The following is a 13,930-nucleotide window of genomic DNA, read 5'->3' on the forward strand; positions in this document are numbered from 1 at the left end:
TCTTGATCTCTGCAGGTGCTGCCCATAGGAGCAGAATGCACTTCCCTGGGCCTAATGCTGCCAGGTGGAAGGGTGAGAACACAGTAGGCTGTAGGTCAGAAAGCGCCATCTTGGGCCTGCTCTTTGGGCTGCTTAGTGCTGGCACAGCCTCTGTTCAATCACTGCAGGCGCTACGTGGAGGAATGGAAGGCATTCATCTAGGTTGCCCATTGTCACTAAGAGGCAGGTAGGAGACACCAGACCTAGAGAATGCTCCCCTGTGCCCACAGTCCAGAATGTCTAAGTTTTGATGTCATTTTATAGATTCAATTCAAAATGGATCTTGAAATTTAGGCACACAACTAGAGGAGCAATGGTACCTCAGTCACATATTAGACCCAACTAGTGCTTTGGGTCAAGATCCAAGTTTTAACGATATTTTCCCAGACCTTATCAAAATTATAACTAGCATTAAACATATACTATTATGAAAAAATTTACCTAACTTATTAAAAATAACAAATTCCTTCTAAATATTCTAATATGGGGGACAGTGCTGGGATTTTTGAACACTGATTTAGAAGGATATGATACAACAAAATTTATTTTATAAAGACACAAAAAGAATGAAAGAATGTGATAATGATTCATCTATGTGAGGAGTTGGTAAACTTTTTCTGTAAAGGGTCCACTAGTATACATTTCAGATTTTGCAGGCTATACTATCTCTGTACAACTACTCAGCTCTGTGGTTGTGCAAAAGCAACCACAGACAATATATAAACAAAAGGATATGGCTTTGTTTCAGTAAAAATTTATTTACAAAAAAACAGGCAATGGGACAGATTTGGCCCATAGGTCATGGTTTGCTGACCTGAATTGCCTTATAAAGCTATAAGACTTAGAGCCAGAAAGGAACTTTGAGATCACCTAGAACTTTGAGATCATTTAACATTTTCATTAAATGAATGAGGAAACAACAGCCCAAAAGATGAAGTAATTTCACTTATTCACCTGGCTAATAAATGGTAGCCCCCAAACTAAGACTTTAAGTTTGTCCTTATTCTGTCCAATATTCTGATGTATGGATGTATGATGCTACTGTATAATTATACTATATATATATATATATATATATACTGTATATATAAATATGACTATTAGAGCACAATGGAATGTATAAACCAATATGATTGTATTAAAAATTTATAAAAGGAATTATAAGAAATATTTTCAGAAAAAATTGTAAGTTATGCTGAAATAGCATCTTAGAATAACTTGTGAGAGCTTTGCTGTTTTTTCTTGTGAGAGCTTTCAACATGAATTTTATAAGGAGAGATTACCAAAAATGCAGAGAAAATATAAAATGAAGATATTCAGACAATGACATTTAGATAGCAGGAAAAGTGGCTTTGTAGTAATGATACATTTCCCTCCTACATGTGAACTTACATTAGATAAACCTGAAAGTATTTCCTTCTTGACCTAAACACACATTTTTAACATTAATTATCCTATGTTCTCCAAACTTCTCCTTTTAGCCAGATAAAGCCCCAAATACCTGTTGTTTGTAGGTATGGTCACATGCCTCTGCCCTGGAACATCTTTGAATACATCGCTTCCGATAGTTGTGTGTAATGTGTAAGGCGGCATTTCAGCATCAGACTTAATTCCAAGAGAGTTTCCTTTGTCTCTTAACAGTGTTGGATTAGGTTTTTTGCTGATAGAAAAATCTGAAGAAATTCCTGGTTGTCTGAGGGTTGCTTTTGGTTTCCCTATGAAGTTAGGCATATATAATAAAATCAATTAGCTTCCCCAGAACCTAGTTTCACTATCCCACTCCCCTGTCCAGATGTTTTCTCTGGGTCTCTATTCTTAGAACAATGTGTAAGAACACAAGGAAGTTGTCACTACAGGGTTTGTCAGTAGGGGAAGAACAGATTGGCATTTAGCTGATGACAGTCTTTAAAATGTGGCTTCATCTGCTAAACTAATCAGTACCATCCCTCTACTCACCAATCAATCCTTCCATGACAGCCACTTTACGCTGCTACAAATGCAGCATACTCAGTTTCCCTGTCTCTTCTTCATCTATTTAAATTCTTCCCATCGCCCAAGGTCTGGGTCAAGTCCCCCTTCACCATGAAGTCCTCCACTGCCATTCTCACCACAATTGCTCCCTCGTTGAAAATGCTCACTGTGGCATTTAAGCATCTACTCTTGTATATTATCTTTGAGCTACATCTTGATAATTTAGTTTTAGAATGATTATAAGCTCTTTGAGATAAGTGTCCAGTAAACACTGGCTGAGTTTCCTACAACACCTTTGTGTATTATGTAACTCGTGATTTTTTCCTGAAAATAGAGGATTTTAGTATAAAAATATAAAGACATGGTTTTTGTATAAAGACATGATTTGCTAAATAAGTCACAAATCCTAGATTCTTGGTTTATCCAGCATTCTAGATTAGGCTTTCCCCTAAGTAACTTAAAAGAATAAAGCAATACTTTACCATAATAAAGCTTAATTAAAATCTACTCTTGAGTTAGTTCACACTGTGTGGTAACTTAGTAGGTCATGCCCATCATCTGGTGATGGAAGTCAATTTCAAATGGAAATATCAGCTTTACGATTTCCCCCTTGACATGTGAATGTTAACAAATATAGGTGTTTATCATGAATACAAGCAATGCTTCCGTAATTCCCGATGATAATGTATTCATAGACAGGCTTAAAATTTCAGCATATGAGAAGGACGTACCTTCTAGAAAAAATGGCATGGTTTTCTTTACTCTCATCTGACAGTTAACTTGCCGCCCAGTTTTCCTTTTAGAACTCCTCTGACGGGCCACAAGCTGAGCAATTCTCGCAGTTTCTGTGCAGGCCATGGCATAGCAGGTAATCTGTTCATGAGCGGCAAGGGGAAAGGAGAAATATTTCTCAGATTCACTGGTGCCTAGAGGCTCATTTTTGAAAGTGGATCTTAGTGAGTTTACATATCCCAAATCAAACTATATGCAAATGTTTAAGTCTCTCTCCTTGATACTGTGAGAGCAAAATTACATATTCTACAAGAGAAACCAAGAATAGTCCAGCATATTGAATAATCCCTCCTCAAATTGAAAATTGTACTTATTCCTTAAATAGCTACTCATTAAGCATCTACAATGTGCTAGGTACTATGGGATTAACAAATGAACCAGAAGAAACCTGTGTCACACATAGTATCTCATATAATCCTTGAGATATATTTTATTCCCATTTATATATGGGTAAGGGAGGCTCAGGAAAGTTAAGCAAACTTCCTGTCACACAGCTGGGCCATCTCTCTGAATGCAAAGTATGGACTCATAACTGCTACTGGTATTACCTCTCAAAGACCACCCAACCCTAATCTTGTCACTGAAGTGGATTAACCAGGTGACTTGGGATAAATCAGTTTCCCTCCCACATCTTAGTATTCTCAGCTGTAAAGGGGGAGTGGGCTTAGATCTGGGGGTTTCAAGCTGCTCGATGGCAGCTCTAGGGCCTCACAATGGCAGAGGGGTGGTGAGGGCAAGGCAGGCCAAGCAGAGGCCCTGGACCCTGTGGCACCTGCTTAAAACACGGCAGCTCCGCTTTTAACTTTTGAAAAAACTGGTGTGACATACAGGAGATTTTTATTTATTTTTTTTCCAAGTATGTAGGTCTCTAAAGCCCCACCTAGTGTTAAAAAGCCTCTGATTCTAAGTTGAGAGCAGGAATAGGAAAGCAAAAAATGAGGCTTTATATAAGCCAAGATATACTCCTATTCTTTGGCCCAGTATTTCTATTACTGAAAATACATTACAAGAAATGACTGAAGAAAAATGTACATACCCAAATATGCACAATAGGGGTTATTTTAATAATCAAAACTTGGAACCATTAAAAATGTTCATAATAGGAGAGCAGGGTTCAGTGAATTATAGCATAGTAGCCATATGAGGCATTATTAACTTATTAACTCATGCAGACATTTAATCATTCACACATTCAAACATATATTTACTAAGCACCAACTATTAGAGGTGAAAAAAAACAATCATTCATCCTCAAGAAACTTACAAAGGAAAAAGACACAAAGAGACTAAAAAAACATTGTGTCAAGTGCTATCTTGGGTATATTACAAAGTGCCAAGTAGACAGAGGGGAGGGCTTAGCACTGTCTGGCAGAATCAGGGATGTTGAAACAAGTTTTATTATTACTATAATAGTTAACTAATTTATACATCCTCCTTATAAAAATTACTACAGGTCAGGTGAGCCTTCCCTTTGATCACTCTCTCAATCCTAGTCACCTTTTCCCTCCTCCACTGCCTTCCCTATGCCACCAAACAGAACAACTATTACAAGTTTTGGGGAGAAATAGCCCAGATTTGTTGTATCTATCTACATATGCAGAAGTGTACCCAGAAGAATGTGCTGTTTGGGGAGGTGGGTGATTTTTGTCTTTTGGACAATGGTTGTATATATCTTTCACACTGTGGATTGGGCAGATACAAAGAGGTGAAACTGTTGGGTCACAGGGTATGTGCAATAAAACATTTCATTATTACTACCCCAAATTGTTATGTTATACATAAAATGTTCTTCTGGAGAAACTAAAAAAACTAAATCATATGAGCGTAACGGTGTGAAGGACAGAACAGCCTAGAGAACAAAAAGATTCAAGACAAGGAGAATGGTGGGACTAGCCCTGTAATAATCCAAGTGCTGAATACTCTGCTAGGGATTGAACTAGGGTCCAGATAATAGGAACAGATAGGAAGGAGGTCAAACCATGAGAATTTAAAGGTGTTTATTAGCTTTGGTAACCAGGAGGTCATTACCACCTGGGCTAAAACAGTTGTAGCAAGTTTGTAATGCATGTAGTGTGAGACCCGGAAGTTAGGTCTCCAGTAGACTTATTTTGCTTGAATGCTGAAGACTGGATAAACTTTAACTTTAAAATGTTTGATTTAACATGAATAGGGTCTACTTTTACAATGAAAAGAATTTGAGGGATCAAGTAAAAGACCTAAGAAGTCTAGGCTGTGCTTTGGATGCTGTTCTAACACTACCAACTTCAAACCACTTAGCTAGTACTTTTCCACTTTCACTTCTAGCCTAGTTAGGAGATCAGAAGTGCCAGGCAGGTAATCAAGATTGGTTTGACTCTTGTGACATGCACAATTACCTTCTTACCTCTCCAGATCTACTAGTCTCTATCCTCACAACTGCTGGCACACTTCTCAGATAGGCTTCTAGTGTAGGGTAACCTAACTGCTTAAAGGGGATCCAGTCTCCAGTCAAGGATCTGTACTCTCCTTGGAGCCGGGGTAATGCTATTCCGTTCTTATGAGACTGTAGGACAGCTCGTAGCATTTTTGAAACCAGATCTGCTTCCAGCATCTTCACCTATAAGAACACAATAGAAGGTTACTATAATAGGATTCATTAGTTTGTGGATTCAAATAGATTTTCAGAGTGTACATGTGTTAGATTATCCCACCAACTATTACTGACTATTTTCTGCGCTATTACAGTAGAGAAATAACCGCTATGGTGGAGAAAAGCACAGAATATTATGAGAACACAGGGAAGTCAGAAGGGCAAAAAGACTAGTCTGCAGAGGGAAGACAACCGGGAATTTTTCCCAGATAAGGAGAGGCCTGAATGGAATTCTGAAGGACATGGAGGAATTAGCCAGGCAAGGAGGAAAAGGATGTGTGGGGTCAGGATGGGGAGAGGTATCAGCCTCTAAAGGGAACAGGAAGTTCAAAAGGCACAGAGGTCAAATAGAAGTACATGGTTGATTCTGAGGAATTCCAGGCAGTTACGTGGCTGAACATGATTGAACAAAGACTCTAAAATTATAAGCTGAGGACTGAAAGATGGGGGTAGGAGAGGTAGAAAGAGGCAGACCCAGATGAGACTCCTATATTATGTTAACATGTGCATTTCAGCAAATATAATGTGGAGACTTGGGGATATTTTAAAAAGGGGTATAAAGTGTTAAGTTCTGCACTTTAGAAAAGGTAACTACTCAGTAGTGGAGAAGATAAATGCAAGGGAGAAAAATTAATGAGCTGTAAAGATACTTGGAAATGTGGAGGACTTGATAACAGGGCCCTGCAAATAAACAAAAAATCAATTTGAGAGGTAATTAGGAGGTAGAAGCAACAGAAATTGATTAACTGGTTTGGACAATGAGGGAAGTTCCCAAGTTTCTAGCTTAGAAACATGGTGGGTAGTAATGACCCACACTGGATGAGGTAGAACAGGTTTGTAAGAAAGGAAGAGAATGAATCGCTTTGGGACATATGGAGACTGGGGTCCTTGTAGGTCAGCCACACAGATATATTCGCTAGGAATTCAGGTTAGAGATCTGAAGTGGGTTTAGAGTTTTTGGCCTTCAAAATATATGTGGTATTTGGTATCCAGGGAGTAAAAATTAAGGTTAAGGATGGACCTCTACGGAAGGCTGTCATTAAAGCATGGGCAACGAAAGAAGAATCTATAAAAGGCTGAAAAAAAGTGACCAGAGAGATATAAGTAGAAAAGGCAGAGCTGGTGTCATATAAACAAAAAGAGGAAAGAATTAGAAAGTATCATACCTAGCAAAGAGGTCAAGCAAGAGAAAAAAAGAATTTTGGTACCTAGGAAATCTGTGGGGACCCTGGCTAAGGATTTTCATTGGTCATTAATTGGCATTTTTCAAGATTAACCACTCATACTCTCTTTGGACTAATAGTAAATGGAATGGTGATACAACAACAGAATGACATTCAGGAAGCCAAGAAAAGTGGACTTAGCAAGGCAAGCCATGGAAAACTTGTTAAAAAATTCTTCCTTCAACAGTGCTACACAACAGAACTTTCTGTGCTGATGGAAATATTTTGTATCTGTGCTGTCCAATACATATGGTGACTGAGCACTTGAAGTGTGGCCAGCACGGCTGAGGAAATGAATTTTTAATTTAACTGGAATTAAATGTGTCTAGTGGGTACTATATTAGTACAGAATTCTTGACAGTCTTATTCTTTCTCTGGTTTAGATAACAAAAAGGAGGAATATCATACAATGCTAGCAATTCCTTCATTTGTCCATTTTGAAAAGGAGATAAGATAGCAGCTTATTAGTGAGTGCTCTTAATGACAAATATAATACTCCAGTGACAGCAAGGTTTATATGGCAAATAACCTAAATACTCATTATATACTTCCCTTTACGAAACATTAGCTCTCTTCAAACTGTCACCACCAGCACCAACATTTAGTTAATACTATGTGTATATACACAATGTGTAGTATGCTACTATTTGAAAGGGGAATGTGATAAAGACATATATTATAAACCTTATGGCAACAACTAAAAATTTTTTAAAGAAGCATAATTAATAAGCCAGTAGTAAAGATAAAACAGAATAAAAAATTCAATTAAAAAACAATGAGATGTACACCTTAAACTATATAACACCATATGTTAAGTACATTGGAATTTTTTTTAAAAAGCAATTAAAAGTAAAAAAAAAAAAATTGGGCAAAAAAGTGGGGGGTGGGGGTGGAGCCAGAAACAACAACTGCCACAAAGAACAGGTAGCACGAATAGAAAACATCTGGCAAAATGGTAGATTTAAAGGTGGCCGCAGCAAAAATTACATCAAATGTAAACATTGAAAATGTAAACATTGAAAATATCTCAATAAAAATTTAGGATTGATGGAGTGGATATAAAAGACTTACCAATACACTATATATGTGTTATTTTAAATAGATATAAATATCTATTTATATCTATAAATAGATATAAATTATATATCTATAAATAGTTATTTTAAATAGATATACAACATAGGTTCAAAGTAAAAAGACAGAAAAAGATATGCCATATTAATTAATACCAGAACAAGGAATATCACTTGGGATAAGGACAGACATTACATAATTAAGGAGTTAATTCATCAGGAAGCTATTACAATCCTAAACATGAGTGCACCAAATATCAGTGCTTCGAAACACACGAAGCAGAAACCAATGGAGGTGTAAGAATATCTTCACAATTATTTGGAAAATTCAAAACTTCTTTCTCAGTAATGCAGAACCAGTAAACAAAAACCACTAAAGATATAGAAGAGCTGATTAACAACATCAATCAAACTGACCTGATATTTATAAAAGACTCTACTCCAATAATAGCATAATATACATTCTTTTCAAAGACAGAATACACTCTGGGACTTAAGGCAATTCTTGACCAATTTAGAAAAACTGAAATTATACAGAGTATCCTGTGACCAGAAAAAAACTAAATTAGATATCAATAACAGAAAGATAGGTGGACAATCCCTTTGTATTTGCAATCTTAATGACATGCTTCTTAAAAAAAACCAAGGGTAAGAAAGGAAGCCTCCTTCAAAACAAAAACATCAGAAAATATTTTTAAATAAATGAAAATATAATGTCCAAAAATTTGCTGGATGGCATTAAAACAATATTTTAAGGGAATTCTGCAGCATTATATGCTTATGTTAAGAAAGAAGAAAGGTCCCAATTCAGTGATCTAATCTACTACCTTGAAAAAAGAGCAAATTATACTAAAAGTAAAAGGAAGAAAGTAATAAAAATGAGAGCAAAATCAGTATTGAACTGATGAAACACATCAGCAATGAAATAGAAAAGAAAGTTAAAGAAAAAATAATGAAACCAAAACTACTTTTTTAAAAACATCAATAAAATTGATAAACTTCCAGATAGACCAATAAAGAAAAAAAGAGAGAAGATGCGAATTATTATTAATGGGATTAAAGAACAGGCCATCAATACAGGTCTTACAGACATTAAAAAGCAAACGTCTCTAAACTTATAAACTTATGCCAATAAATTTTGTCAATTAGATAAAATGGAATAAATTCATTAAAAGACACAAATTCCAAAGCTTATTCAAGAAGATATAAATAATCTTAATATCCCTATATCTATTAAGGAAGTTGAATTTGTAGTTAAAAACCTTCACACAAGGAAAACTCAAACCCAGATGGTTTTTCAATTCTACCAAAAACTTCAAGAAAAAAATACTACCACTTTACAGAAACTCTTCCAAAAAACATAAGGGAAAGGAATACTTCTAAACTCATTGTATAAGGCCAGCATTATGCTGATACTGAAACCAGAAAAAGGCATTATAAGAAAAGCACAAACCAACTTCCTTCATTAACATAATTGCAAAAATTCCTAACAAAATATTAACAAACCAAATCCAACAATATGTAATAAGGATAACACATCATGATCAACTATATGGTTTACTCTAGAAACAAAAGACTGGCCCAACATTCGTAAATCAACCAATGCAACTGACTGTATCAACACACTAAAGGAGAAAAACCACATAGTAATAATAGGTGAAGAAAAGACATCTGACCAAGTTCAAAATCATTTATGATAAAAACTCTCAAAAAATAAGAAGGGGACCGCCTCAACCTGATAAAGAACATCTGTGAAAAATCCACAGCTAACATAATACGTAACAAGAAAAGAACGAAAGCATTCTCCCTAAGATTGGCAACAGGGCAAAAATGTTCACTCTCTTCATTCCTATTCACTATCACACTGGAGATCCTTGCCAGTGCAAAAAGACTGATTTCCAGATTTAGTTAAAAGTATATTAATCAATGTAATGTAGGTATTGTCAAAAGGACAGTCATCAATGGAACAGAATACATAACCCAGATATAGACCGACACATATATAGTCAACTGATTTTCTTTTTTCTTTTCTTATTTTTTTTTAAGTTTCCAATCAGTATTTTTTTTTTTTTACTGTGTTATGTTAGTCAACTGATTTTCAACAAAAATCAGTTGACTAACATTGATTTTGCCGAAAGAAATTCAATGGACAAAGTTCAATGAAGAGTTCTGGAACACTATTTATCCATATCCAAAAAGTGAACTTTAAACTATATTCAAAATTAAACTAAAATAAAAACCCAGACTACTTAGGTCCTACTTGAAAAAACTAAAACTGTAAAATGTTTAGAAAAAAAACAAAGGTGTAAATCTTTGGGATCTTGGGTTTAGCAAAGATTTTTTATTTTTAGAATACAGAAGAAAAAATTGACAAATTGGATTTCATCAAAATTTTAAATTTATGCTCTTTTAAATATAAATTTCTGTTGAGAAAATGAAAAGACAAGCCACGGACTGGAAGGATATAGTTTCATAAAACTCCTGGTAAAGGACAGGTAACCAGTGTATGTAAACAACCCTCAAAACTCAATAAGAAAATAAAGAGCCCATTTTAAAACATGCAAATTATTTGAACACATACTGTTTACTAAAGTAGAGATGTAGATGGCCAAAAAACACATTCTTCATTAGGGAAGTGAAAATTAAATCCACAATGAGGCATCACTACCCATCTATTAGAATAAGTTAAACTTTTTTAAAAAACCAACAGTATGAAGTGTTGATAAGAATGCAGAGCAACTAGAATTCTCATACATGTCTAATGGGCTTGCAGAACAATATTTTGAAAAGTCATGGCTTGACAGTTTCTTATGAAGAAGCATGCTTTTATCATACAATCCAAAAAACTTATATGTTGGTCATTACCCAAGAGAAATAATGACATATATTCATATAAAAACCTGTACCTAAATATTTATAGTAGCTTTATTCATAATTACCACCCAATTAAAAACAATCCATCAGCAGGTGAATGAATCAACTAGCATTGCATATCCATGCAATTAAGTAGTATTCCACAATTAAAAGGAACAAATTATTGATACATAGAACTGTATGGATGATTCTCACACTATGCTAAGTGGGAGAAGCCAGACACAAAAGGCTATATGCTGTATGATTCTATTTATGTAACATTCTGAAAAAGGCAAAACTATAGGCATAGAAATTAAATCAGAGGCTGCCAAGGGATGGGAGTATAGGGAGGGGACAGACTGTAAAGAAGGCACAGGGCAATTTTGGGAATGACAGAAATATTCTCTCTTGATCATAGAACTATAGGGGCACCTGGGTGTCTCAGTTGGTTAAGTGTCTGCCTTCAGCTCAGGTCATGATCCCGGCGTCCTGTGCATCAAGCTCCCTGCTCAGTGGGAAGCCTGCTTCTCCCTCTCCCACCCCTCTGCTTGTGTTCCTTCTCTCTCTGTGTCTCTGTCAAATAAAGAAATAAATAAAATCTTTAAAAAAATTCATAGAACTATAAACAAAAGAGGGGGACTTTTATTATATGTAAAGTATATATCAATAAGTCTGAGAAAAAGAAGTTCTTTCAAGTTGTGCCACTTTGCAGGCAGCTCTCACCCTCTCATACACATGCTGTCCTGGCTCCTGGAAGCCACTGATCTGCTTTCTGTCAGGATAGATCACTTTTTCCTGGTGTTCTTGAGTTTCATCCATGTTTCCACACTTAACAGCAAAAACTTCTCATACTATGATAAGCAGTATTTCACTGTGTAGACATGCCAAAATTCATTTATCCATCTGAATGTTGATAGACATTTGGGTTGCTTCCAATTTGGGGGTATTACAAATAAAGCTGCTTTGAATTATATAAATCTTTGGGTAGACATGTTTTTCTTTCTCTTGTGAGAATCCAAGTTCTGAGATTTGGATTTTCTAAAAATTTAATATACGTAATAATTCTAGGAGGAAATTGTTCTCATTCTATAGATGAGAACGCCAAAGCTGAGGGAAGGTAAATCACCAAGACATGATAAGATGTATGGAAGTCACTCATAGGGATGGTTCAGATTCCAAGTCAGTGATACTGACAGGCACTCTAAAGGGTAAAAAGAAAATTCATGGCAGCAAAAGATGACAGCTGTAGTGTCTCAGAACCTCCATTCCCTTGATGTCCAACTACACTTTCCTGAGTGTGTTGGGTAGCAGCTCAGAAAGGATGGCTTTGACACCTATATTTCAAGGTTGCCAGGAGTTAAATCTAACATGTAAATTCTGGCTCTTAAATAGTAAACTTCCAATATAAGAGACAGACTTTGATTTGTAATGGTTCCTGGCTCAACAGTTAAAGATCACTGAACTGGGGCACCTGGGTGGCTCAGTGGGTTAAGCCGCTGCCTTCGGCTCAGGTCATGATCTCAGGGTCCTGGGATCGAGTCCCACATCGGGCTCTCTGCTCAGCAGGGGGCCTGCTTCCCTTCCTCTCTCTGTGATCTCTTCCCTTCCTCTCTCCTACTGTGATCTCTCTCTGTCAAATAAATAAGTGAAGTCTTAGGGAAAAAAAATTTTAAACCTTCACTGCAGTTATTTCTTCAACTAGGAAAAACCATAATGGAGGCTGGCCAAGTTCTAATTTGTAAGAGGAAAAGCCAAAGGATAGCCTATTAACCTCCCAGAGCCAAGCCTCCCCAACTTTTTTACCCCCACCTTTCCCGTCTTTCCTTTAAAACTCTGTCTCTCCCACCTGTTCATCTAGAGGTCTTCTGAGTAAAGCTGGACTTTGCATCTCTGTATATCTGCAGATGGGCCCAGACTATGAATTATGCACACGTGACATGTAGATATGATGCCAGGAGGTCAGCACACAGGTAGGAATACACCCACTTGCGTGCAAGCAGGGCACCTGGATCCATTTGGACCAGACTGTTTAGTACTGGCTCCTCCCTAGTCAGAAGCACTATAAACTCCTGCTGAGACTATCAGTAGGAAGGACCTATCCTTCACCTTGAGGAGGAGTTTCTACTGCCTCCTCCTCTTCTTTCTGGAAAGAGCATCTGTTCCATTACCACCTCCTCACCATGGTCTACTTTTCTCCAGCTACATTAGCGGGTGGGCAGCAATCACTAATTTGTGGGGTTAAAAAAAATTCTCATAGCGTTCTACTCACTAATGGACATCCTGTGACTAAAACATAATAGAGCTCCAGTATGCTGCTGGCTCGAAAGGACAAGTCTAATCCCATCTTAGAAGCTAATCAGAGACTGGTTCTCTAGGCTGCCCTATGTGAAAGCTTTCTACTCCTTCCACCCTTGGGAGAGCCACTTCAGACGGCTTTCTCTCAAATGTCCCCTTTACCTTCCCAAGGTCTGCTCTGAAAGAACTGCTGGTAAGGATCTCCCAAACATTAACCATTTGGGGGTGTTGCTAACTAGTAGTTGATATATTGATTTTGATTTGATTGTGGGGAGAGACGAGGGATTGTGGAAGGCTGTGCCCATGCCTCCTCTTGCTGGTGTCTCCAAGTTCAATATCACTATGCAAAGAGCACTTATTTTCCTGGAACAAATCCTTTCTCCTGGGGCTCTCACCTCCTTCTCTGTAAAATGAAGCAACTGAGTATTAGTGACTCTCAACTCCTTACCACCATCACCACGTGATGCATGAAGACAGACAGGCTGACATTCACAATTCCCCCACTCCTGACTGTCTTGTGGTGATCGCTCTAGTCCATGCCAACAGCATCTTTTGCCTGGATTGGGGCAACTGCCTCCTTGCTGGTCTCAGCTTCCACTTCGCTTCCTAGAATCTATTTTCCACCAGGGGCCACACAACTCACTGCCGCAGTTTGAATATTGGCTCAAAGGTTACCTTCTCAGCAAGGCCGTTCCTGGCCACCCTATCCAAAATCCAAACTATTATGCTGGCTGTCCAGTATTCCCTACACCCCTTCCCTACCTTATTTCCCTCCTTTGCACTTATTACCACCCAGTAGTCCTATTTAATTGTACCATCTGTTTCCCCAACTTGATTATGAGCTCTGTGAAAGCTGGAATTTGTGGGGGGTGGCTCAGTGGGTTAAAGCCTTTGCCTTCGGCTCCGGTCATGATCTCAGGGTCCTGGGATCGAGCCCTGCAACAGGGTCTCTGCTCAGCAAGGTGCTTGCCTCTCGCCGCACCCCCCCCCCCCCCCCCCCCCCCCACCGCCTGCCTCTCTGCTTACTTGTGATCTCTGTCTGTGAAATAAATAAA

General features: G+C 37.5%; 1 protein-coding gene across 5 annotated transcripts in view; it reads right to left on the bottom strand.

Annotated features, from left to right (window-relative positions):
• The window catches only part of TDRD7 (tudor domain containing 7), a 74,770-nt gene that overhangs the window by 54,558 nt on the left and 6,282 nt on the right, over positions 1-13,930 (bottom strand). The window contains exons 2-4 of one of the 5 annotated variants that reach the window (XM_059411238.1): positions 5,186-5,398; positions 2,742-2,883; positions 1,541-1,754 (exon numbers count right to left, since the gene is read on the bottom strand). The exons of 1 other annotated variant lie outside the window; for it this stretch is intronic. In XM_059411238.1, the coding sequence (XP_059267221.1) occupies positions 1,541-1,754; positions 2,742-2,883; positions 5,186-5,392 (563 nt within the window). In that variant the 5' untranslated portion in view covers positions 5,393-5,398. Of the gene's footprint in view, positions 1-1,540; positions 1,755-2,741; positions 2,884-5,177; positions 5,399-13,930 lie in introns of those variants that run through there. 3 more of the 5 variants (XM_059411240.1, XM_059411242.1, XM_059411239.1) reach the window with 3 other exon arrangements.

Source organism: Mustela nigripes, chromosome 9 (genome assembly GCF_022355385.1).
Source record: "Mustela nigripes isolate SB6536 chromosome 9, MUSNIG.SB6536, whole genome shotgun sequence".
In the NCBI taxonomy this organism is placed as follows: domain Eukaryota; kingdom Metazoa; phylum Chordata; class Mammalia; order Carnivora; family Mustelidae; genus Mustela; species Mustela nigripes.